The 23,700-nt window shown below is 32.8% G+C and overlaps 1 protein-coding gene across 4 annotated transcripts in view; it reads left to right on the top strand.

The window, feature by feature from the left end:
* The window catches only part of CNOT6L (CCR4-NOT transcription complex subunit 6 like), a 92,309-nt gene that overhangs the window by 34,810 nt on the left and 33,799 nt on the right, over window positions 1-23,700 (top strand). For all 4 annotated transcript variants that reach the window (XM_074345836.1, XM_045506216.2, XM_074345828.1 and 1 more), the window contains exons 2-5: window positions 1,843-1,964; window positions 4,319-4,505; window positions 5,832-5,917; window positions 18,576-18,665. In XM_074345836.1, coding sequence (XP_074201937.1) covers window positions 1,853-1,964; window positions 4,319-4,505; window positions 5,832-5,917; window positions 18,576-18,665 — 475 coding nt within the window. In that variant the 5' untranslated portion in view covers window positions 1,843-1,852. The remainder of the gene's footprint in view (window positions 1-1,842; window positions 1,965-4,318; window positions 4,506-5,831; window positions 5,918-18,575; window positions 18,666-23,700) is intronic.

The raw sequence follows: 23,700 nt of genomic DNA, 5'->3' as shown, positions 1-23,700 counted from the left end.
TCCTCATTGTAGGTAATGGATTTGTAGCATGTCTTTGGATCTGGATCTGTTTGATTTGGTTTTGCTTAATCTTGTGTTTTTGTAGAATCTTATATTAGTATGCAGACATACCCACAGAGACACATGTGCCTTATGGTGTATGGTAGAAATTCTGAAAACCTTGTTATCTAAAAATTTTATATTCAGAAATATTTTACACAGGCCAAATGTGGTAGAAATCAAAATTTTCCCCTGTGAAAAATAATCATATTCTTTCTGCTTTATAAAGACCTGGGGCATTTATGGAAAATAAAATGTTTCAGCATCACCCAAATTGTATGATAAAATTAGAGCAGAAGAGCTTAACCTGGTAATTTGTAAGCTAATAGCAGATAAACAAATCTGGAAAAACTTTCTCATTGCTCCATTTAGTAAATGGGAAGGGATGACTATTTTTCCTTCAGAAATATTAGGACAAATTGCAGTTTGAGAAATTTTGATTGTACTCTTACAAACTAGCTTTAATTTCTTGATAAATGACAAAATACTTCCTATTTTTTGTATATTCTCTACTTGTAACAAATTTGAGACCATCTGAAGGTAACTTTCATTGAGGTATAAGTTCTAATAAAGTCTACTTAGAAACACTCCAGTTGTAGACATTTGATTTTGGTGTGTGTACGTATGTCTCTCTGTGTTAAAATATGAGCAGAGAAAGCTATAAATACTGTGAGGCAATTTACTGATAGCATGCAGGAGTTTAATTAGATTCAGGAATTTGTGATTTGCTTTTCTTGTTAGATCTGAATTCGGTTTCATTTTCTGCCAACTACCAAGCGGTGACTATTATATTAGACCACTTGAATGGTTACTTTTAGGGCCATTTGTTACCTGATTTATACATTGCACACATGAGGAGTTTTATGTCTAGTTGGTCATTGCTGATGATTGTTCAGTGATTATTTTGGTAATTATATGAAGAAGACTGTGCAATATTAGTTTCAATTAGGGTGGCCATGTAACTCATCAGCCAAATTGGACACTTTTGGTAATGAAAAATGATATTAATAATTACCTAAGAACAGCAAATATGAAAAAAATGCATGATCATCTTAATTAGGATGATTTTGATTGCAAGTAACAGAAAACACAACCCAAACTAGTAGTTTAAACAAGAAGCATAATAGATTGGCTTGTGTATCCCAAAAGCCCAGTGTTTGTTGAGGACTCCAGCTTTCTCTGTTTTCTAGTTTCTGACTGCAATGGCTGGCTTCCCTTACAGTTGTTGGATGGCTGCCTATGGCAACTGAGGCTATATTTGTCTCCATTTATGACCAGCAGGAGGGGGAAGCCTGCTCCTCCCATGAACATAGGATGATTCTTAAGCCTCCTGGTTATTAGATACTTCTGAACTAATCTCTGTGACAAGGGGAATGTCATGTGCTGATTGTCTTAGATATGGGATATCTGAATATCACTTAGGCAAGAAGGATAGGATTACCTTGATTCTCTTAGAGGAGTCAGACTCCATTCAGGAAACTGGTGTAGGGTTAGTCTGTCTTGGAAAGCAAGGCAGCTAAATTAAGGGAAAGAGATGCAATGGATGTTTGGGAAGCAGCCACCATGTTCACTGTGAAGTCCATTGTCACTGCTTTTTTGCATTTTCCCTGAGACATCCTGTTATTGAGTTCCTGTAGTAGCCTAGCATACTAGAGATGCATTTTCCTTTAATGAGAATTTGTAGTATAAAAGGACTTAGTAGCCTGACAAGAGGGGAAAAAAAGAGAACTTACCATCCCATTTTTCTCTTTTTTCCTATAAACCTATAGTAATTGTTGATCATCTTTTTTTTTTTCCTTACAGACTAATAGGGATGCCAAAGGAAAAATATGATCCTCCAGATCCTCGCAGAATTTATACCATCATGTCAGCAGAGGAGGTAGCCAATGGGAAAAAATCTCACTGGGCAGAGTTAGAAATCTCGGGTGAGTAGAATCTGAAACACTTGATCTGGAATACAGTAACAATAATGAACAAGAGTTGAGTTTCGTTATATTTATTTCCTTATTGTACATTTTTAATTAGGTGAATTAATCAAGAAAATACAAGATAATGAGGTACTAGTGTTATCTGTGACTAAATATCTTTACTCCTGTTCTTTCTTTTGAGATTAATACTGTGAGCCCGAGTTGGCATCTAGAACTGAGGACACCAAGAGTTCAGTTTCAAAGTAAAACCAGGTGTTTTGGTACAGTAGATTTTGTTTTGGCTATTGCCGAGTAATTATTTTTGCAAACTGATCTTTGCCATCCTCCTGTCATCCCATTGTTGGCAGAGTAGGGAACCTAGGAGCTATTTATTCTACTAAGTAATAACTGTGTTACATGACCTTACTTGTTAAAATAGAGTATGATTCCTAAAAACCCATAACCCCAGTCTTATAGTGAGAAAAACATCAGACAAACTCAAACCGAAGGACATTTCACAAAATTCCTACCTAGTAATCCTCAAAATTGTCAAGGTCATGAAAAACAAGGGAAGACTGAGAAATCATCACACATTAGAGAAGACCTAAGGAGACTGTGATGACTAAATGCAAAGTGGTGTCTTGAATAGAATCTTGGACTAAAAAGATGTAAAAACTGGTGAAATCCAAATAAATCTGTAAATTAGTTAATAAATACTAATCTTGGCTTCCCAGTTTTGACAAATGTACCATGGTAATATAATGTTAGGATGAGGGCTATATAGGAACTATATTATCTTAGTAACTTTTCTGTAAATCTAAAATTATTACCATGTTGAAAGTTTATTAAAAATAAAATATAAGTATAGTTTTCTTTTATCAATTGTTGCAATACAGATTGTGTATTGAATGTAGTTTTTGCCCAGTAGGCTTTCATTTGGAAAAGTTAAACACACATTATGATGTCAATAGCAAGAATTATCTGTACCTTTAGCTAAAAAGTAACTGGGTGGATAGGTGATTGGTAATTAAAAAATATGAATATGAGCAAATCCTGTTAGGTTACCCCGGGGTTTACCAGCTTGGCACTCTTGACACTTCAGGCTGGACAGTTGTTTGTGGTTGGGGGTGGTTGTGTGCATGTAGGATATTTAGCAGCATTTGTGACCTCTGACTTGCTGCATGTCAGTAGCACCCCTCTAGTTTTGGCAACCAAAAATGCCTCCACAAATTGCCAAAGCCCCTTGGGGAACAATATCGCCCTCTAGTTGAGATCCATTGAGTTTAACTCTGGTAAAACAAATAAGTTTTTTTATTTTAGCCTCTTTTCACTTGAAAACTTTGTTTCCTATTAAAATGCAAAATCCTAGTTGGCACTTTCAGCCTGATTATAGACATCATGAAGGAGTCTGTGATATAACTCTGGACAGAAGATCTAAGTTTTGAGTCTACTGCTCAATAGCCATACAAAAAGTAACATTTTCCCCTTTCAGATTTTTTTTTAACCCCTTCTACCTTCCACTGCTCTCTTAGTCAAAATCTGTTCTTTAGAAAGTGATGTATTATTAAAATACCATTTTACTTTGGTAAAGTTCTGAAAGTTTCCTCATATAAATTTATTAGGATATCATATTTTACAGAAGCTGAAGCTGTGTGATTTTCTTAGGCTTATATGGCTAATAAATGGTAAAAATCAGGACTCTGAACTAAATCTTCTGACTTTTTCCAGCATATGTTCTACTGTAGCTGTCAGATGCTGACTGATTGATAAAGCTTAGTGTGTGACTATTTCCTTGAGTATGTTTCATTTACTGGAAAATCTTAAACCAGAGTTTTTAAACCTATAATTGTAACATCAGAAAACTGGGGAAGATGTCTCCTTGGGGGTAAATGGTTTTCCCAGTGGCTAATCTAAAGTTCTAAATCATAGCAATTACTCTTGTCTATTTAAAGTTTGTAGACTTAATCCAGGCTCTAGATATGGATGAGCCTTGCATTATTAATTTTCATGAAGTAGAGAAGTCCTTTTGTTAGGGCTTGACTTAGAAGAATTCAGGAGTGTTCTACTGCAGAAGTTCAATTCAGTCCCATGCTTTGTCCTTGAGACCATAGGATCACCCTGACTCCAAGGGTCTCTTCATTAAGGCACGTCTCATTAATACAGGGAAGGTTCGTGAAAAAGTATGGTTGTCAGATGACAGTGGTATGAAATAAAGATGGGCCAGGTTGTTTGAAAGCAATCAAATACAGAATTAAAATGTCAAGGTCCCAATATCTGTATGTATTTTCAGGCTCTTCTCCCACTTGTTAGTTTTTGTGGTTCAGTCTTTGTCTTAGGCCTAGAGTTTAATGCATCAATATTTTGCCTTTTAGGTAGAGTGCGGAGCTTAAGTACATCACTTTGGTCATTGACACACTTGACAGCGCTGCACCTAAATGACAATTACCTTAGTCGCATTCCACCTGATATTGCCAAGCTTCATAATCTGGTTTACCTGGATCTGTCATCCAATAAACTCAGAAGTTTACCAGCAGAACTAGGAAACATGGTGTCTCTCAGGTGAGGAAATATAAATGTAATTCACTATATAAAATTCTAAGTTTACCAAATAAGAAACTTGTGGGAGGTTACTCACCTTACAGTAGGACTTCCATGTGTATGTGAAGATCAAATGATACAAATTGTCTAAGCACAGTGCTTAAGTTGGCCTCCATTGAACATTTCTTTTCCTTCCTTCCTTTAAATTTGGAGGTTTCTGGCTAGAAATGCACTTATATTCTAATATCTTTTGACAAACTTAGGGTATGGCTAAAATAAAACACTAAGTCTCATGTTAGACTCAAGTGACAAGTCTAATCAGAATTAATTATGACTAAACTAGTTCAGATTAATCAGAAATAATTGAGAAAATACAATTTGCCTGTAAGTAAAACTTCTAGGAACATATCTATTTTATAAGACAAGGTATACTTGTCTATTACAACTCCTTAAGGAACCTTAAAATCTGACAATAAGTAGATTTATTTCTAGCCTATCAGGATTCTTTAAGAATTTCTTCATAGGAGAAAATTTTATAGGAATCTTGAGACCTTGAATAAATGTTCCCAGTAAAATCAAGGATTGCTTTTCTACTTTATTTACTGAGTAGTAATTTAAAAATTGCAATCACATGTTTAAAATTAAACATTAAATATTGTTTTAAAATCTTATTCTTCACCATCCACTTACTGTATGTTTCTGTTGCTTTTTATACTGTTTAGTCATTTACTTTACACTTTTTAGGCATCAGTAAATAACGAGGGCTGTTTGTTTTTTTAAAATCTACCCAAAATTTCACAGTGATAAACTCAGATCTTACCTTGCCATCCTATTATCTGTATTTATCCTATGCTTTATTTTTAATGTTTATATCCTATGTCAGTGATTGTTATAGGATCTTGATGTGATTATAACTGTAATGTTACAAAAATTGATACAGGTAATTGGCTATTAATTACAGGTAAATTCTGAAGTTTGTTAAAAAAAAAATACTTTTTTCTATGAATTAAACCAGGTTCAAGGACATCTGTCTTTGGATATGTGGAATATCTGTCATTCTGATTTGCATCTGACAGATACTTTGGGTGAGAGAGAAAAGGGAGTGGGTTTAACCTGAGAATGATATAGTTCTTATACCTTTAACTTTAATCTGTGCCAGAGAATGAGTAAATCATAGAAACAGTGTTAATAATTATTGCAGTTACACATTTTGTAGGACTTCAATATTGCACAGCAGTTTTAGATGAATGTATAGAAATATGCCTTGAGTGTAGACATCACTCATAGTATGTTAGAATGTATTAATAAAGTTTAATTTATGAAACTAAAACAATTTTTTTTAAACAGGGAATTGCTTTTAAATAACAATCTGTTACGGGTTTTGCCTTATGAACTTGGTCGGCTCTTCCAGCTACAAACTCTAGGTTTGAAAGGTGAGTGATTTCTTAAAAATGATAGTGCTAACACTCAGTATTGAGATTTTTCTTAGCCTTTTAAAGACCATTTTGGTTATAATTAGTCAAGTTTTAGTGTAATTTAGAGAATGTAGCTATACATTCCTCTGGAAAGAAAAGTGGTTCTTCTGTATCAAATTGTGCTTCAGGATTTCAACAAGCTGTCATCGTTTTAACAAACTTGCATGGGGAAAATTTTGTGGGTGTTTTGTTTTTATATTTGACTTTTAACTTTCTATAAAACTCTGAAATTTCTAAGAGGAAATAATTTAAATTAACACTGAACATTGTAGTTTTTTCCATTTAAAAAAAATTTAAAAAACAAAGATGTAGCAGAATGAATCTTTACCTTAGCCAGAATGTCCCATGTCAGGTTTTGATAGAATAGATAGGATAGCATCAACATATTATATGATTATGAGAGGGAAAACATTATCATAGTAAACAAGTACCAATAAGTATGATTATTATAAATAAAATGTATTAATCTAAAATGCCTGTTCTTGGGAAGTGAGTATAGCTCAGCGATAGTCTGAGCTTAGCCTGCACGAGGTCCTGGGTTCAATCCTCAGTACCTCCATTAAAAAAAAAAAAAGAAAGTTCCTGTAATGATACCATCTCAGTTGGGAATGAAAGTCATACTCAAATCACATAAATGATGAAATTTATGTGCTTTTTTCTTATAGCGTAGCATAGCAAAAAAGGTTTATTTTGAAGGCAGAGGACTAGATAAATTTACAGTATTGGTTAAACATTTTATTCTGTGCTCATGAGGACTGAACATTAATTAAAGCCTTATGAAGTATATAGTTTCATGTATTTTATTTTCCTTCTTCAAAGACTTGATCTCCAGTGAACATGTTCTATTTGTGTTTGCTTTTGCTTAAGTTGTATAGTGGGGCATTAAGAAAGAAGCTTGAGTAAGGATGGGAAGATTGCTGACATTATTGGTTGAAATGACAGAAGTGGTGTTAGGCTTCCTGATACAGTTAACCCTTCATAAATTGGATAATTATATGAATGTTCTAAGTCTTGTGTTTTTAGTTTTTCTGTAGGATTTTATTGATACTTTTTATCATGTATGAAGTGGACAGGCAGGGGGATACTTATATCTAGAATATTGAAGATTAACCCAAGGCATTTGAAATTTAACTGTAGGGCATTTCACCTTATTCTCTATATGCTAAGTCTTATTCTTATAAATATAGTTGACAAAGCCATCCAACTAGAGTTGGAATGGGGGCAGGTCTGTTCCTTTCTATTAAAAATTATAGAATATTTGTTATTTTTTATAATCTTAGATTCATGAAGTATGGAATTCACACTTTCATACTGATTATAATAAATTATATATATTTTTGTCTCCAAGGATAACTATTGTTTTTTACTTTTCACATCAATTAGAAGAGCTGTTTTCCTCCTCCTAATATTTTGGAGAGCAAATAATTTGCTGTTGAACCCAATTGGACTTACCCTTTATACCACGTCACAGTTCTGAAAAAGCAAATATTATACATCTTACTGTTTCATAACTCTATCCATGTTATCTCATATAGAGACATGTTCTTATAAAATTAATACTAAGTAGCAACAGAATGAATCATTCTGAATATCTGTTATCCCTTAGTCTTTCATTCTGTTTTACCAGTTAAAAATGTTAGTCTTCCAAACTACTGTCTGTGGCTGGCCTTTGATTCTAGTGTGCTCTTACGTACTGAGTCACGTTTTTTAAAATCTCTGCTTAGACTTTCACATCAGGCACCAGCTCTGCTTTACCAGCTGTTCTTGGTTTTGTCCCTGCCTATGCATAAATTCCTTTTCATTAAACTTCAGTTTGCTCTATGGTAAATACCTATATGCAGCCCTTTCCTCTTTTATGAGAATCTGTTTTCTTGGCAAGGCTACTTTCTGTTCAGGTGATGAGTACAGAGGAGCAAAGACCTTTTAGAAATGAAAGAAAGCCAGAGCTGTTCTTGCCTTCTTTCAAAAGTTTAAGATGGTAAAAACAGGATTGGTTTTTTGAAGGAATTGAAGGAATAAAATGTCCTTAATGAATGGTAGATTTATAGTCTTAGTAAGGTTAAAACTTGAAATAATTTCACAATCAATTTTAATAACCACATTGTGGTACTTTCTGTCCAAAAACAGGGGGCAGGGAGTAGAAGAGAGCATTTAAAATAGCACTGTGGTATGTTTAAAAGAAACAATGAGAATGGGCTGCCTCTGAGACCCCATTTTGTCTTGAAATTAGAAAAAGGAGTGCCTTTCTTCTATTTCCTGTCTTCCTCTAAAGCACTGAAAATACTGATACTGAAAATTTGATAATGATTTTGCTCATCCTGGTACAACAAGCTAATTTTTAGAAGTTCTGTTTTGAAATTGGAGTATGTGTGGAGGGTAGGGAGAGGGTAGGGAGAGGGTAGGGTATTTGAGAAGTTAGGATAAGAAGGTCAATTTAAAAACTACAGACATGGTCAGTTCAGTAAGTTGGAAATGTTCTTTTAAGTCACTTAAGAGAAAAATTCAAACTATTAATTTTATAAAAGAGAAGGTGTAAGTGAAAGCAGTTCTTACAGTTATTTTAAAATAATTTAGAATTTATGTCCTAAGGTGTATGGCAATACTTTCTCTGACATAATGGGCCAAAGAGTTGTCCTCAGGCACTAAACATTGATGTCTCAAATAATAAAAAATTTAGGACTTCAATAATTGTCAAAATTTTTAGTTTTCATCCAGGAATTACTTATCTCCCTTAAAATAAAATGGCCTGTGGGAGATGAAGATTCTTTTACTATGTAAATTTTTTCATTCATGAAATATAGTATAAAAAAGAATAACAACATTTTAAAGGAAATAATAAAATGAGTAACTATATATCCATTTTCTCACATTCTCATTACCTTTTAAAAAATCATTAAAAGAATCTAATTGTCATTCATACTGGAGGCAAAGTTCTTATTGTATTATATAATGAGCTTCTGGAAATTAGTAAGTAAAAGAACAGTCTAGTAGGGAGCATATTAATAGTTTGTATAGGAGGATTTACAGTGCTTTAAAATATAGAAACTTCATCAGCCTTATACATAATAATAACAATGTGAATTGAAACTACTCAAATTTTTACCTATCCAATTGGAAGAATTTCAAAAATAACTGTTGGTGAGGTTATTGGGAAATAGTCCCAATGCTGCCCTTGTTGGTGTGGATCCCTTGTATCTTGTTAAGTTTCCTTTGTGCTTTTTATTGATTACATCTTTATCCCTTTTCCCAGAGGTTATTGCTGTCCTGAATTTTGTTAGTTATCGCTTTCGTTTTCTTTCAGTCATCCAACAGGCATTGATGAGCACATACTAAGGTTACATATGTATCTATTAAGGGCATTTTAACCTTTATATAAATGGATCCTACTAAATATAATTTTTGGTGACTTGGTTTTATTTGACTTTGTTTTTAAAATTCAGCCATGTTCATATATATATGTAATTTTAGTTCTTTTTTCACTACTGTGTTGTATTCTGTTATATGAATATGCTGTAATTTATTCATTGTACTGTAGATATTTAGATTGTTTCCTCCCTTTTCTGGCTACTATAAGTAACGTAGCCATGAACATTCTTGTACATGTCTCCCGATAGAGTTCCTAGGAGTGGAATTGGTGGGTTGTAGAGGCTTATACATTCTTAGCTTTGTTAGGTAATACCATAAAGTTGTACAAAGTAGCTGTACTAAAATACACCCCCAAAAGTAACATGGTTTCTGTTTTTCTGTATTCTTCCGAACAGTTACTTAATATTGTCAGATTTTTAAAGTTTTGCCAGTTACTGAGTAGGAAGCAATTCCTTATTGTACTCTTAATTTGCATTTTCCTAATCGCTAGTAAGTTTGAGCATCTTTTCATGTATTTGCCACGTTTCTTTTCTAAAATTGCTGTTGATGTCTTTTCCTCATTTTCACTCAGAGTATTTGTTTCTTATTGATTGGTAGTTTTTAACTTTTGTCTCTTTTGTATTGTAAATGTCTTCCATTCTATGGCTTTTCCTTTTGTTTTTGGTATCTTTTAATAAATAGATTTGATACTTTTATTGTAGTTGAATTTAAAAGTCTTTTCTTTTATGGTTAGTGTATCATCTTATGTCTTATTAAAAATCCTACTCTACCCCAGCTCAGAAATATGTTTTCCTATATTATCTCCTAAAAGTTGTAAAGTTTTTCTCTAATTCTAATTAATTCTTGCATTCATTTGGAATTGTTTTTTTAGTATGGTACAAGGAGTCTAATTTTGAGAGGAATCTAATCTTGTTTTTTCCCTGTGAATAACCAATAGTCTCAGCATCATTTAATGAATAGTTTTCCTTTTCCCACTGATAAGAAAAGTCACCTCTCTCATATAGTAGCTACATATAGGCCTGTTTTGGGACCTCCATTCTCTATGCCTGGTAGTCAGTTTATCTAACCTTGCATTAATTACTACATTGTCATAATGATGGCTTTATATTAAGATTTGATATCTTGTTTAGGAAGCCCTCTTACATTTTTCTTTTGCAGTGTCTTGGCACCTTGGGTGCCTTGAATCTTCCTCATGCATAAGACATAGCTTCTTAAGTTTCACAAAAAATGCTGTTAGGAGTTGCTTTGAATGTTTGGATCAATTTAAGAAGAGTCAACATCTTGGTTACATTGAATCTTCCTACTCATGAATTTGGGCATTCTGTTATTTAGATCTTATTTAATGTCTTTGAATAAAACTTAATAACTTTTATAACTTTCTGCACACCGGTTGGGCACATATTTTGTTAGATTTGTTTCTAGATACCTTATAAGTTTTTTGTTTCATTTATAAGTCATGTCTCTTTTATTTTTAAAGTTGTTTTTTCCTGCCTATTTGCTGCTGGGGTATACAAATTACCATTAAGAAAAAAATGAAGATCTTATACTAAGCCTTTTTGGCTAAATTCTCATTTTTCCTAAAAATTTGTCTACAGATTCTTTAGGTTTTATGTGCAGATAATCATTTCATCTACTGATAGAGACTTTGTTTCTCCTTTGAAATTCTAATGTATTTAATTTCTTTTCCTTATTTTAATGTATTGACTAAGATGTTTAGTACAGTATTGAATTGAAGCATTAATACTGGACATGCTTCTATTCCCAATTTTAAAGGAAATGCTTCTAATATTTTTCCATTAGGAATATTTGCTCTATATTTTTGGTAATTTTGGGGGGGGTTTCCTAGAAATTTCCTTCAATTTCTACTTTGCTAATTCTCATTCAACTGCTGAAAATTATTAAATGCTTTTCTTCATCTTTTGAGGTGATTTCATTGTTTTCTCATTTCATAGGCTGAAGTGATAAATTATATGTAAGCATTTTTTTCCCAATTTGAACCACACTTGGCATTCCTGAGATAAACCCAACTAGGTGCTTTTATACACTGCTGGATTTATTTTGATATTTGTCAAGAATTGTGAAGCCTCTTAGATTTTATGCTTACAAGCAAATAAGTTAGGCAATTATTGTTTGTTGTGTAGTAGTAGAAGACATGAGACTCCAGGGTCAGACATAGAACATTACCACTCAAGCAGCAAGGGGGGCCCAGAAACATTCTGTGTACACAAGTGAGTTTGCATTATGATTGAGTAATCCAAGTCCAAGGGTCCAGCACTTTTCAAGCAAGCAACAAATATAGTAGCAAGCTTCAAAAAGCCAGTCTTGATTCCCCAGGGGGACAAAGAGTTTCATGGTAGTATCGCTCTGGTTGCCTTGACCTATTTAGTTGTCTGTATATCTAACTGCAGAAATTGCCCAGTACCAAAAGACAGAATTTGTTACACTCACAAAGAATGAGGAAAACAAGCGAAGTGTAGGGACCCTGACAGACTGTCTTTCCCAACAACTTTTTAAAGGAATTTTTCATAGATGTTCATGAATAAGATGGGCCTGTGTTTTTACAGTTCTTACTCAGTTCTCTCAAAGGGTTTGTGTAAGATGGAAATAATCTTTCTTGAAATTTTGATAGAATAAGACTATAAAACCGTCATTGACTGCTATTTTCTTTGTGGAAAATATGTAACTACTACCTCAATATATTTGAGTTGTAGGAACTATTGAGTCTTTCTAATTGTTAATGAGTCAGTTTTGTAGGACCATATCTGTAGTATTGGAATTTTTCAGCCTTTTAAACTTTGCAAATTTGTGTGCATAAAGTTGTTCATAATATTCTCCTGATATATTTTTAGACTCTGTTTAGTTTATAGCTCTCTTACCCCTTTCTTCATTTGTGAGATTATTTGTGCCTTCTATCTTTTTTTTTTTTCTGATTTAGTCTCCCCAGAGATTTGTCAGTTATGTTGTTTTCAGTGAATCAGTGATGGCTTTTATTTTTTAAAAACTGGTTTGTTTCTGTTTATTCTGTTTTGTCTTGATTTGTTATATATTTTTTCTTTTTTTAAGTTGAATATATGGCTTATTTATATTTGGATTTCCTTATTTTCAAATATAAGCATTTAAGAATATAAATTTGTCTATTTGGCAATTTTTTTGGTATCCCACAATTTTAATATGAAATATTTTCATTATTGTTTTGGCTTAAGTATTTAATATAGGTTATCATATCTTTGACTCATCAGTTTTTTAAAATTTCCATGCATGTGTGATTTTAAATTTAGCTTTTTTTTATTGTTAGCTTTAAACTTAATTGCAATACAGCCAGTTAAGGTAGTCTATATGATCCAGTTCTTTTACGCTTGTTGATTCTTGCTTTTTGGCCTAGCATGTGATCAATTTTTGTAAGTTTTTTTATTGCATCTGAAAGGAATATTGTTTCTCTGATTGTTGAGTACATATTTATATATTTCTCCCTTATATCAAATTCATCATTTGTGTTCTTCAGATTTTCTGTATCTTTAGGAATTTTCGACTGTTCTTTTAATAATTAAGGTATTTATGCTAAAATTTCCATTAAAAAGGTGGTTTTGTTCATTTCCCCATGTAGTTCAGTCAGCTTTTGCTTTATATACGTTGAGATTATTTTATTAGGTATATCAGCTATGCCCATATATTGCTGTACCTTCTGGGTAAATTGAACTTGAAGTTTAGCTTGTGAGCCTCTTGTTAATAAGTTTTTGTCTTATGGTCTATGTTGTCTAACAGCTATGCAAGTTTTCTTTTGGTTAATGTTTGTCTAATATATCTTTCTCATTTGTTTACTTTCAACCTTTCAGTATACTTATACTTAGGTGTATAGCTTATAAATAGTATATAACTGGACTTTATTTTTAATCCAGTCTGACTTTATTTTGTTTTCAGTGTGTGGGTTCAGACCAGTTGCCTTATCTCTATTGCAATTATTGATATTTTTATGTTGTTACCATCCTACTTTTTGATTCCATTCTTTGTGACTTTTCTCTCTTTTTGCCTTTCTAAAAGTAGATTTTTCTTTCCCCTTGCTTGTTCCTCAATGTGTATGCTTTCTATCAACTGGTCACTCTTGAAATTGTACCTTGAATATATTTTTATTAAATTTTTAGCAACTTTTTTTTAACTAAACTATATGTATGTAGTGAAATTGACCTCTTTGTTGATAGACATTCACATTTGGTGAATATTGTCAGATGTATGCAGTTGCATAACCACTACCACAATTGGAAAATAGAACTATTCTATCATCCTCCAGAATTCATTCATCAACACCTTTCCCCCAGTCTCAGCACTTGGGAGCTACTTTTCCAGAATGTCATACATGGAAACACATAGTATAGAGCTATTTGAATCTGGATTCTTTCATTTAGCATAATTATTTGAGGTTCATCCATATTGTTGCATATGTCAGCAGATCATTTCTCTTGGTGAGTAGTATTCCATTGTGTGGATAGACCATTGATTTTTATCTGTTCACAAGTTGAAGGGTATTTGGGTTGTTTCCAGTTATTACTGATTAGGAATAAAGACACTGTAAATACTTGAATAGATTTTTGTGTGAATTAAGTTTTTACTTTCCTTGAGTAAATACCTAGGAGTGGAACTGCCAGGTGGTGTGGTAAATGTATGTTAAGCAGTCTGGCAGTTTCTTATTAAGTTTATCTGGCTGATAAGCCACCATAGTGCATTTATCATTTTGTATTCTTAACCAAAAATATGAGAGAGTTTTAGTTGCTGTGCATCCTCATCAGCACTTGGTATTATCAATTTTTTTTATTTTTGTCATTCTAATAGGATATAGTAATATCTCGTGGTGTAAATTGTCATTTCTCTGATGAATAATTATACTTTTCATGTGTTTATTTGCTATCTGTGTATCTTCCCTGGTGAGGTGAAGTGTTTATTCACATCTTTTGCCTAGTTTTATTATTGAATTGCTTTTTTCTAAGTAGTGAAATTTGAGAGTTCATTATATATTCTGGATTCAAGTCCTTTTTAAAGTAAGTGTTTTGCAAATATTTTCTCCCAACCTGTGGCTTGTATGTTTATTTTCTTTACAAGGCCTTTTGAAGAACAATTTTCCATTTCGATGAAGTCCCATTTAACACTTATTTTTGTGTATGGATTATGTCTTTGGTGTCACATCTAAGGAATATTTGCCTCACCCAAGTACATGAAGATTTTCTTCTAGAAATTTTATGGTTAAATTTTACGTATAGATCTGTGGTCTGTTTTGAGTTGATTTTTGTGTATATCCTGCAAAGTTTGTTCTTTTGCATATGCACATCCAGTCAGCTGGACTGCCTTGTCCTTTGCTTCCTACTTGTACGTAGCCTTAAGGTCAGACAGTAGGGAGAGCTTAGGCTGTTTCTAGGTCTTTCCTAAACCTGTGCATAGGCATCTATGTATGTAAGACCTTCTAGAGTCCCAGGAATATGTCGGGGCTTTTCAAAGCCTCTGTTGACATCTCATTCCCAGGCTTCCCCTTTTAAGCTTTTTGGTTAGTCTCTTGTTTGCCTCAGTTGTTTCAATGATGTCAGGCACCCACAAATTTAAAATATTTGGCAGTAATAGTTTCCTCAAACATCCCCCAAACCTCTACCTCTCTCCTTGAGGAAAAAGTCTCTTAGCACTAGGCAAGAGTGAAGGAACCACCACACAGGTTAGATAATGACCAGTGTTTGGGAACAAGGCTTTGGGATCACTCCAGCTCAGTTTTGGTTGCTCCTGTGGCTGCCAAGCTGCCCTGGCAATGAGGGACGAGGAGAAATCAAAACTCCACAAATCATTGTCCTTTTTTCTTGAATAAACACTCCCTGAGTTGCTGCGATTATTTAGTTAATTTCTAGAGTTCTGAAATAGCTGAGTTTGCAATTTTTACTGGCTTTTGTTTTTATTTTTGTTACTGCTTTTATGGAGGGGCAGAGTTTTGGATGTCTTTTACTTCACTATTTTTGCTGAGTTTTTCTATCCATTTCCTTTTGAGTGAGTTCTGGTCATTTCTGTCTTTCAAGGAATGTATTTCTTCTCAGTTGTTGAGTTTATGGACATAAATTTTTCTTAGTATTATCTGTCCTTTTAATGTCTCCAGGGCTGGTCTCCCTTTCATTCTTGATATTTATAATTTGTGGTTTTTTGTCCTGGTTAAAGAGAGGTTTGTCAATTTTTTTTACCTTTTTCAAAGTACCATCTTTTGAGTTCAGTAGTAATCTATTATTTTTCTGTTTTAAATTTTATAGATTTCAACTCTTTATTAGTTCCTTCCTTTTTGGTTTCTTTGTGGGCATAGTTGCCCTTCTTTTTTAAGATTCTTAATATGGAAGTTAGATCACTGCTTTTGATTTTTCTTTTCTAATATAAGCACTTAATGCTATAAATTTTCCTCTAACCACTGATTTAGCTGTATCCTACAAATTTTGATAATACATTTTCATTTTAATTGAATTAAAACATTACAAAATACCTTGTGACTCCTTCTTTAATCTATGGATTATTTAGAAGTATGGTATTTAATTTCAAAATATTTGGCTATTTTCCAGGTACCTATCTGTTGTTGATCATTAGGTTTATTTTGTTATGGTTAAATAGTAAGCTCTGTATGATTTTAATTCTTTTAAATGTTATAATATAGTTTGTTTTCTGGCCCAGAATATGTATGGCTTTTCTTGGTGAATATTCATCTGTACTGGGAAAGAATGTATATTTTCCTGTATTTGAATAGAGTATTGTATAGATACAAGTTAGCTGACAGCGTTGTTTGAGTCTTCTTCATCTTCATCAATTTTCTATCTACTTTTATGTTGGTAACTGATAGAGCAGTGTTAAAAAGTCTCACATACTATCTTGCAACTCTTTAGAGATACCATTCCATTGTATTGTAGCTTCTGTTGTTGCTCATGAATTTTGTTGGCATTCTCATGTTTTTTCTTTTGAAGTAATTTGTCCTTTTTCCCTATCTGGTTTTAAAGTCTTCTGTTTGCCATTGGCATTCTCTAATTTGCAGTACAGTATAAACTGAAAGTTTTTATAAACTTTGTGTATGTTGTGCTACTTGTATCAGTTTATTTAATTTTTTAAAATTAGGTTTTGAAAGTTTGCAACCTTTTTCTTTTCAAATATTGCCTCTTCTCATTTCTTCCCTCTCTCTAATCTCTCCTTCTGGCAAGGAGTTAATCTGGGTTTACTATTTATGGTAGGTGTGTCAGAATCCAGAATTTCTTCTAGTGTCCTTGTTTTTATCTTCTCTGTTATCCTTGGGTTTTCCTAGAAACTCTTTAAATAAGATCTGAAGCTTGAAGTTCTTGTAGCTCTAATGCTCTGTTATACACGAGCTCTGCTGATGTGGTGGTGACGTATGGAAGGAGAGGAAGAGTCCTCTAGTCCTGTGGTTAGGTCTCAATCTTTCAGCGAGCCTGAGCTGGGTGACCCCACTGCCCACACACATCAGCCTAGCGGGGGCTGGAGTGGGATACTTCTCTTATCCCAGGTTGATTAGGGTTTGGTAAAATCCCACTCAGTTATACTCTGGTTAAACAGTTTCCCTCGTGGGCAGAATTTGTTTTGGGAAGGCATTACTTTCTCTTCTACCTGCCAGAAGCATAAGGGAATTTTTCTGCTGTCTTTATAGTGAGAACCTGGTAGGATTCTTGGGGGTAAAACTCAGGAAAGTGTGGGGATCTCTAAGAATGGGTCCACTCTAGTTTTTAACTCTCAAGCTAATCTTCTCTGAGCCTCCAGCAATTTGTCAAATACGACTTAAAAGTGCTCCGACTCATACTGGTTCCAGTTCTGGGCTTCTGCTCCCGCTAGGCTGTGTCTCTCTGATCCGCCTGCTTGTGTTCAGGACAGCAGTTTGCCCTGTGATTTCAGTTGTGAGGATGGGAATGTCTCTATATATTGGTCCAGAAACCAAAGTACTGTTCTCTCTTTCTAGAGCTCCAATTTAACGTATATTAAGATTTCTTGTTTCTAACTCGAGTTAGAACAAGAACATCACTGTCTGATGTTTTACATCTTTTTGATGCTCAGTGATGTATTTTGGATCATTTCATTAAATATATTTCTTCTGTTTACTTGTCTTATTTTCAGCTGTGTAATCTACTGCTTAAGTCAATCATCATGGTTTTCCCCCTAGTACTTTGAGTTATAATCGCATACAGTAAAATGCATAAATATTTAAGTATGTAGCTTGACTAATTTTGACAAAAGTATACATCTGTGGAATCACTAGCTTGCTCAAGACAAAGAACTTCTCCGTCACCCCAGGAAGTTTCCTTTTCCCACTTTCAAGTCAGTTGGAAGCTGCCAACCAGATTTTCACCAAAGTTGTACTGTTTTACACACCTCCACCAGCAATTTCTGAGAGTACCATTCTTTTTAACCACTTTGTTGGTCAGTGTTTTTTAACTTTAGTTGTTCTAGGTGGTGTGTGTTGCATTGAAGATTTTCTCTGTTTTAACTGTTAGAATCTTCATTTCTGGAAGTTCCACAGTTTTTGTTTTTTCAACTCGTGTTTACTAGACTATTTTTACATGATTGTTTTAACAAACACTGCTTTTATTTCTTAAGGGAATATGTAGTCGAGGGAATACATAGATTTAACTGTCACTTATTTTTTTTGATATTTGATAAATCTGTACTCTTAGTATTCAGATACTGCTGATCACTATCATAAAAAATTCTAATTTTCTTCTCAGATTTAAGTAACTCATCTTGGTTATGATAGGTTTTCTTTTCACTTGAAATATCTTCCTTTTCTCCATATGTAATATAAAAATTCCAACTAGGAAGATCCTCCTTTTTTGTATTACTCATTCTTTCTCATACAAGGCTATTTTTCTTCTAGTTAGAATATTTTCTTCAAAGATAAATATAGAACCTATAGGATTACTTCAAGATGCCAACTCGTGATACTACTCCAGACTTGACCAAGATTAGTGTATATATATATGTGTGTGTAAGTGTACAATGTACGTACACAACAAACCCAGATTATAGATATACAGTATAGACAGTGAAATCTGCAAAGAATTCCTTTGACGTTTTTCTTTATGACTACCTTAACAAAAAGAGTATTTAATTCATATGATTTCTTTAAATTTATGTAACATTAAATACAGTAAAATTAACTTTAGAAAATTAGTATTTTGTTTTATAGAGTACTTTTGTCTTGTCTTCCCACTGTAAGTCTTACAGATTTTATTTTTGTCATCTTCTTTAGGCAATCCTTTATCACAGGATATTCTCAATTTATACCAGGACCCAGATGGAACCCGAAAGCTACTGAACTTCATGCTTGACAATCTTGCAGGTAATTATTAATGACAAAACAGTAAACTCTATAGATATAACTGTTAACTAGTATATATCCTGTTGCTTAAGAGCATCTGGCCATTTTTTATAACTGCCTATAGGTTTGAAGTTCCTGCCATTAGTATATCCCATGGTGGTGGGACATTCTTATTGTCACATACTGAGTGCTTTCTATTTACCAAGCAATATGTTAGGGACTTTAGTTACATTATCTTGTTGAATCTTTCTAATAACCCAAGAGGTAGGAATTTTTACTGGCATTGTATGGATGCATATTCTGAAATGCAGAGAATAAAGTAATTTACCCAGGTACAGCTAACTAATGCGGAGGCTATGAACCCAACATTGTCTTGGTCTTAATTACAAAGATACATAGTTATCAATTGTTTGAATTCATTACTGATGTGGAACCCACACACTGTGTACATTTTTCATGAATGAAATGACTTGTTTGATTCACCACACATTTGTAGAAATTTTGCAAGCAGGATTTTAATTAAGAACACCAGATTTATCTGACTAAAATAGTTGTATTCCAGATGGAAATTTTTTTTATATAAGAAGGCTATTAAATTATTCAACTTAAAAACTTTATTTTTTTATTTTTTTGCTTAAGCACTCAAAATACAGGTAGAAGTATGGAGATGCTACTGAATTCTGAGTGTTTTTTTTGTTTTTTGGGGTTTTTTTTTTGAATAATGCCTTACTAAAATACAATATCCTGAAACAGCTAGAGAAATCTAGATTCCAGCATAGAGGCCATTATCACAGTATTTTGGCTGGACTCTTTTCAGTTCTATCATAGAAGACACCTACCTATGTAGAAAAAAATTTAAAAAGTAGTGTTAATTTTGTTTTACCTTATTGTAAGTCTTACTATTTTTTAAATTTTGGCTAAAAAGACTAAAAGTTGATTGATGAGAGAGAGACAACAAACTTATTAGGAAGTCCTTTTAGTAAGAAATTAAGACTGTTTGGCCCTTTAAGCTTAACAAAGCATGTATATGTTATTTCCTTCTTGTTTTAAAATTTAGTATCTCTCTTGTCTGTGTGGGTATAGCCAGTTGACCCAGCCATATGGCATGTGTGGTGTGTGTGTGTGATTTTTAAGTTCTTCATGTGCTTTAGATATAAGCTGTTTGCTGGTGCACATGTTGCAAATACCTTTTCCCGTGCTCTTGTTGCTTTTTCACTCTCTTAATTTGTCTCTTGATGAACAGAAAAATATTTAACATACTATGATGCTTATTGATCTTTTCTGTTATGGTACTGCTTTTGTCTTCTTTTTAAGAATTTTTCCTTACCTCAAGCTTAAGAATGCATTCTCCTATATTATTACTTAAAACCCCCATTTTACTTGCAACATTTAGAGCTGTAAGCTTCCTGAAATTGTTATTTGTGTAACATAGGATTCAATTTTCATAGCTCTTCTAAATGTATATTAAATTGATCCTGAGCCATTTATTGAAGACTGTCCTTTCATTATTGTTTTTTTGTGCCAACTTTGTCGTGAATCATCAGTGTTTGTATAGATTATTTCTAGATTCTCTGTTCTCTCTCTAGTCTTTGTGGCCATGTAACACTGTCGTTAATTATGGTAACTTTATAAAATGTTTTGAAATCCAGTAGAGTAAGTCTTTCCCCCTTGAGTCTTGGCTAGTTTTGGCCCCATGCTTCTTTTGCCTTGTATTTTCATTACAGTTGTTACAATCAGCTTTTCAAATTTCTCCCTTCTCCTAAGTGTAAGGATTTTCATTGAGATACAATTGACCCTTGAACAACATAGGTTTGCACTGCACAAATCCACTTGTACATGGATTTTTTTCCCCAGTGACTATGTACTACACTATTATAGGATCCATGTTTGGTTGAATCTGCAGATGTGGAGCCATGGATATGGAGTGCTGGCTGTAAAGTTATATGGGAATCTTCAACTGTAGCGGGGGTTAGGTCTCCACTGTGTTGTTCAGGGGTCAACTGTATACTGAATCTTTAGATCACTTTGGAAAGAGTTGACATGTTAACAACACTGGGTGTTTTCTAATCTAACAATGTAGAATATTCTTTCATTTATTGTGCCTTGTCCAGTTTCTCTGAATATTGAGTTTTAGATTTCTGGGTAGTGGTCTTGTGCATTTTTTATTACATTTATTCTAGGTATTGCTTTTTGATGCTTTTGTATTCTTTTTGAAAATACACATTATCTTAATGGTTACTGCTGGTTTGTGGAGTACAGTAGGATTTTGTATACTTGCTGGTATTCCGTCATCTTGCTGAATACTTGCTAATAAATACATGTTCAGCCACTTTGCTCAACTCTTCTTAATCCTAATGCATTTTAATGTCAATTTATACAATGATCTCATCTGCAAATAATGGTACCTTTATTATTCTTTTTCTGATTTTTTTATCTTTTGTTTCTCTTTCTTGCTTTATTGCACCTGGTGACCCCACCAGTAAAATGATAACCAAAAGTGGTGATAATGAGCATCTTTGTCTGATTTCAAAAGCTTTTAATGTTTATGATTAAGTATGATATTCACTGTAGTTTTTATATAGATAACTTTAATCAGATTAAGGAAGTTTTATCTATTCCTGGTTTGCTAGGAGAGTTCTTATTTTTTAATATGGATTAGTGTTGAATTTTATCAAATGCTTTTTCTCTAATGAGATGAATATATAGTTTTTGTCCTTTATTCTGTTAATTTAGTAATTGCATTGATTGCTTTTCATGTTATACTGTCTTTGCATTCCTGGAATAAGCCCAAATTGGTTGTAATATATTATCCTTTTTATATATATCCCTGTGTTTAGCTTGCTAATATTTTACTTAGGATTTTTTGCATGTGTGTTTGAGTGAGATTGCTAGTAGTTTTCCTTTCTTCAATAGCTTTGTCAAGTTTTTTTTTTTTTTAACATTTTTTATTGATTTATAATCATTTTACAATGTGTCAAATTCCAGTGTTCAGCACAATTTTTCAGTTATTCATGGACATATACACACTCATTGTCACATTTTTTTCTCTGTGAGTTATCATAACATTTTTGTCAAGTTTTAACATAAAGGTTATACTGGCCTCATGAGCCTCATGAAAGTTACTGGAAATTATTTTCTAATTTTCTATTATTTGGAAGAGTTTCTCTAAGATTGGTGTTCTTTCTTAATTGTTTGGTAGAGTATATCTGACCCTGGGGTTTCTTTGTAGGAAGTTTCAGTTACTGATTTAATTTCTTTAATAACTGTAATACTTTTCTGATTTTCCATTTCTCTATCAGTTTCTGAAAGTTTTGCTGATTTGGTAATTTGCATATTTTATCTAAATCTTCAAATTTATTGATATACAGTTCAAAATATCTTTTTATGATGTTTTAATGTCCATTTAATATATAATGATGTACTCTTTTCCATTCCAGATATTAGTTATTTGTGTTGCCTCTGTTTCATGACTAGATTTGCTCAGGGATTTATCAGTATTTTCTTTAAAGAAAAGAACCAATTTTTAGCTTTGTTGGTCATCTCTATTATATGTTTTTCCCCCCAATATCAGTAATTTCTTATCTTTATTTGTTCCTTCTGGTTTCTTTGGGTTTCATTTGCTGCTTTTCCCCCCAATTCAAGATAAACACCTCAGTCGTTCACTTTTAGATTTCCTTTTTTTTTTTTGTCTGATGTAATCATCAATAAATCTCCCTTTAAATATGGCTTGTAGCTGCATCCCACAAGTTTTAATTTGTATAATTTTCTTTATCATTCAGTTCAGCATATTTTCTAGTAGCTCTCATTTCTTCTTTGATAAGTCATTTAGAAGTTTCTTTGTTTTTAGGGGAATTTTTCTAGTTTTCTTTGTTGTTGATTCCTAGCTTAATTCCAGTGTGGTCAGAGAGTATGCTTTAATTGACTTAAATTTTTAAAATGTGTTATTACCTAACACATGCTTACGTTTTGTGAATGGTTAAATATGTAGTTAAAAAGAATGTTGGGTGGGAAGGGACAGAATGGAATTTCAAACTTCATAGATACTGACAGGCATATGTAGAGTGGATAAACAGGATTATACTGTATAGCACAGAGAAATATATACAGGATCTTGTGGTAGCTCACAACGAAAAAAAAAGGTGACAATGAAAGTATGTATGTTCATGTATAGCTGAATAATTGTGCTCTATGTGGGAATTTGACACAACATTGTAAAATGACTATAACTCAATAAAAAAATGTTTAAAAAAAAAGAATGTTCATTCTGTGGTTGTTTGATGCAGCATTCTATGTGTATTAAAGTTTATTAATTGTTTTAATGTGTTATATATACTTAGTGATTACTTTTTTATTCACTACTGATAGGGCTATGTTAAAGTGTCCCACTTTGTAGATTTGTTTATTCTTGTAGCTCTTACAGCTTTTAATTGTATATATTGAGGGTGTATTTTCATGTGTTTTTTCTTTCTAATTATTTGAAACTTTTTTCATTATGCTGTTCTTATTACTTTGATATTAATATAACTTCATGAAAAAAGATAGTTGTATGAGTTCTGTTTTGTTTGAATTTGCACTGTATATCTTTCTCTGGTTTTTTTATGTTAAACCTTTCTTTATTCCTTTTTTTTTTTTTAAGTATTTCCTTCTGTCTGCTCTGGGTTAATTTTGTTCTTTTTGTTTGAAGTAAAAATATATATTGTTGATGTGAAAGCTTTCCTCTTGTTTAATGTGAGTATGTAGCACTATATACTATGTATTTTCCCTCTCAGAACTCCTTTAGCAGCATTCCATACATTTTGATATGTTGTATTTTAATCTGTTCAATATATATTTTAAAATTTCCTTTGAATCTTCCTCTTTTTTCATGGATTATTTAGAAACGTCTTACTTCATTTCCTGTTGTCTGTTAGTAACTTTTTATTTGATTCCAGTTTGGGACGTGTTGGGAAACATTCTGTATTATTTCCATTTTTTAAAATTTACTGAGGTTTGTTTTATTGTTTATCTTGCTAAATATCATATGAGTGCTTGAAAAAAGTACATATTCTGCAGTTGT

Source organism: Camelus bactrianus, chromosome 2 (assembly GCF_048773025.1).
Source record: "Camelus bactrianus isolate YW-2024 breed Bactrian camel chromosome 2, ASM4877302v1, whole genome shotgun sequence".
In the NCBI taxonomy this organism is placed as follows: Eukaryota; Metazoa; Chordata; class Mammalia; order Artiodactyla; family Camelidae; genus Camelus; species Camelus bactrianus.
The sequence above is the reverse complement of the archived record's forward strand: the minus strand, read 5'-3'. Positions and strand labels throughout refer to the sequence as shown.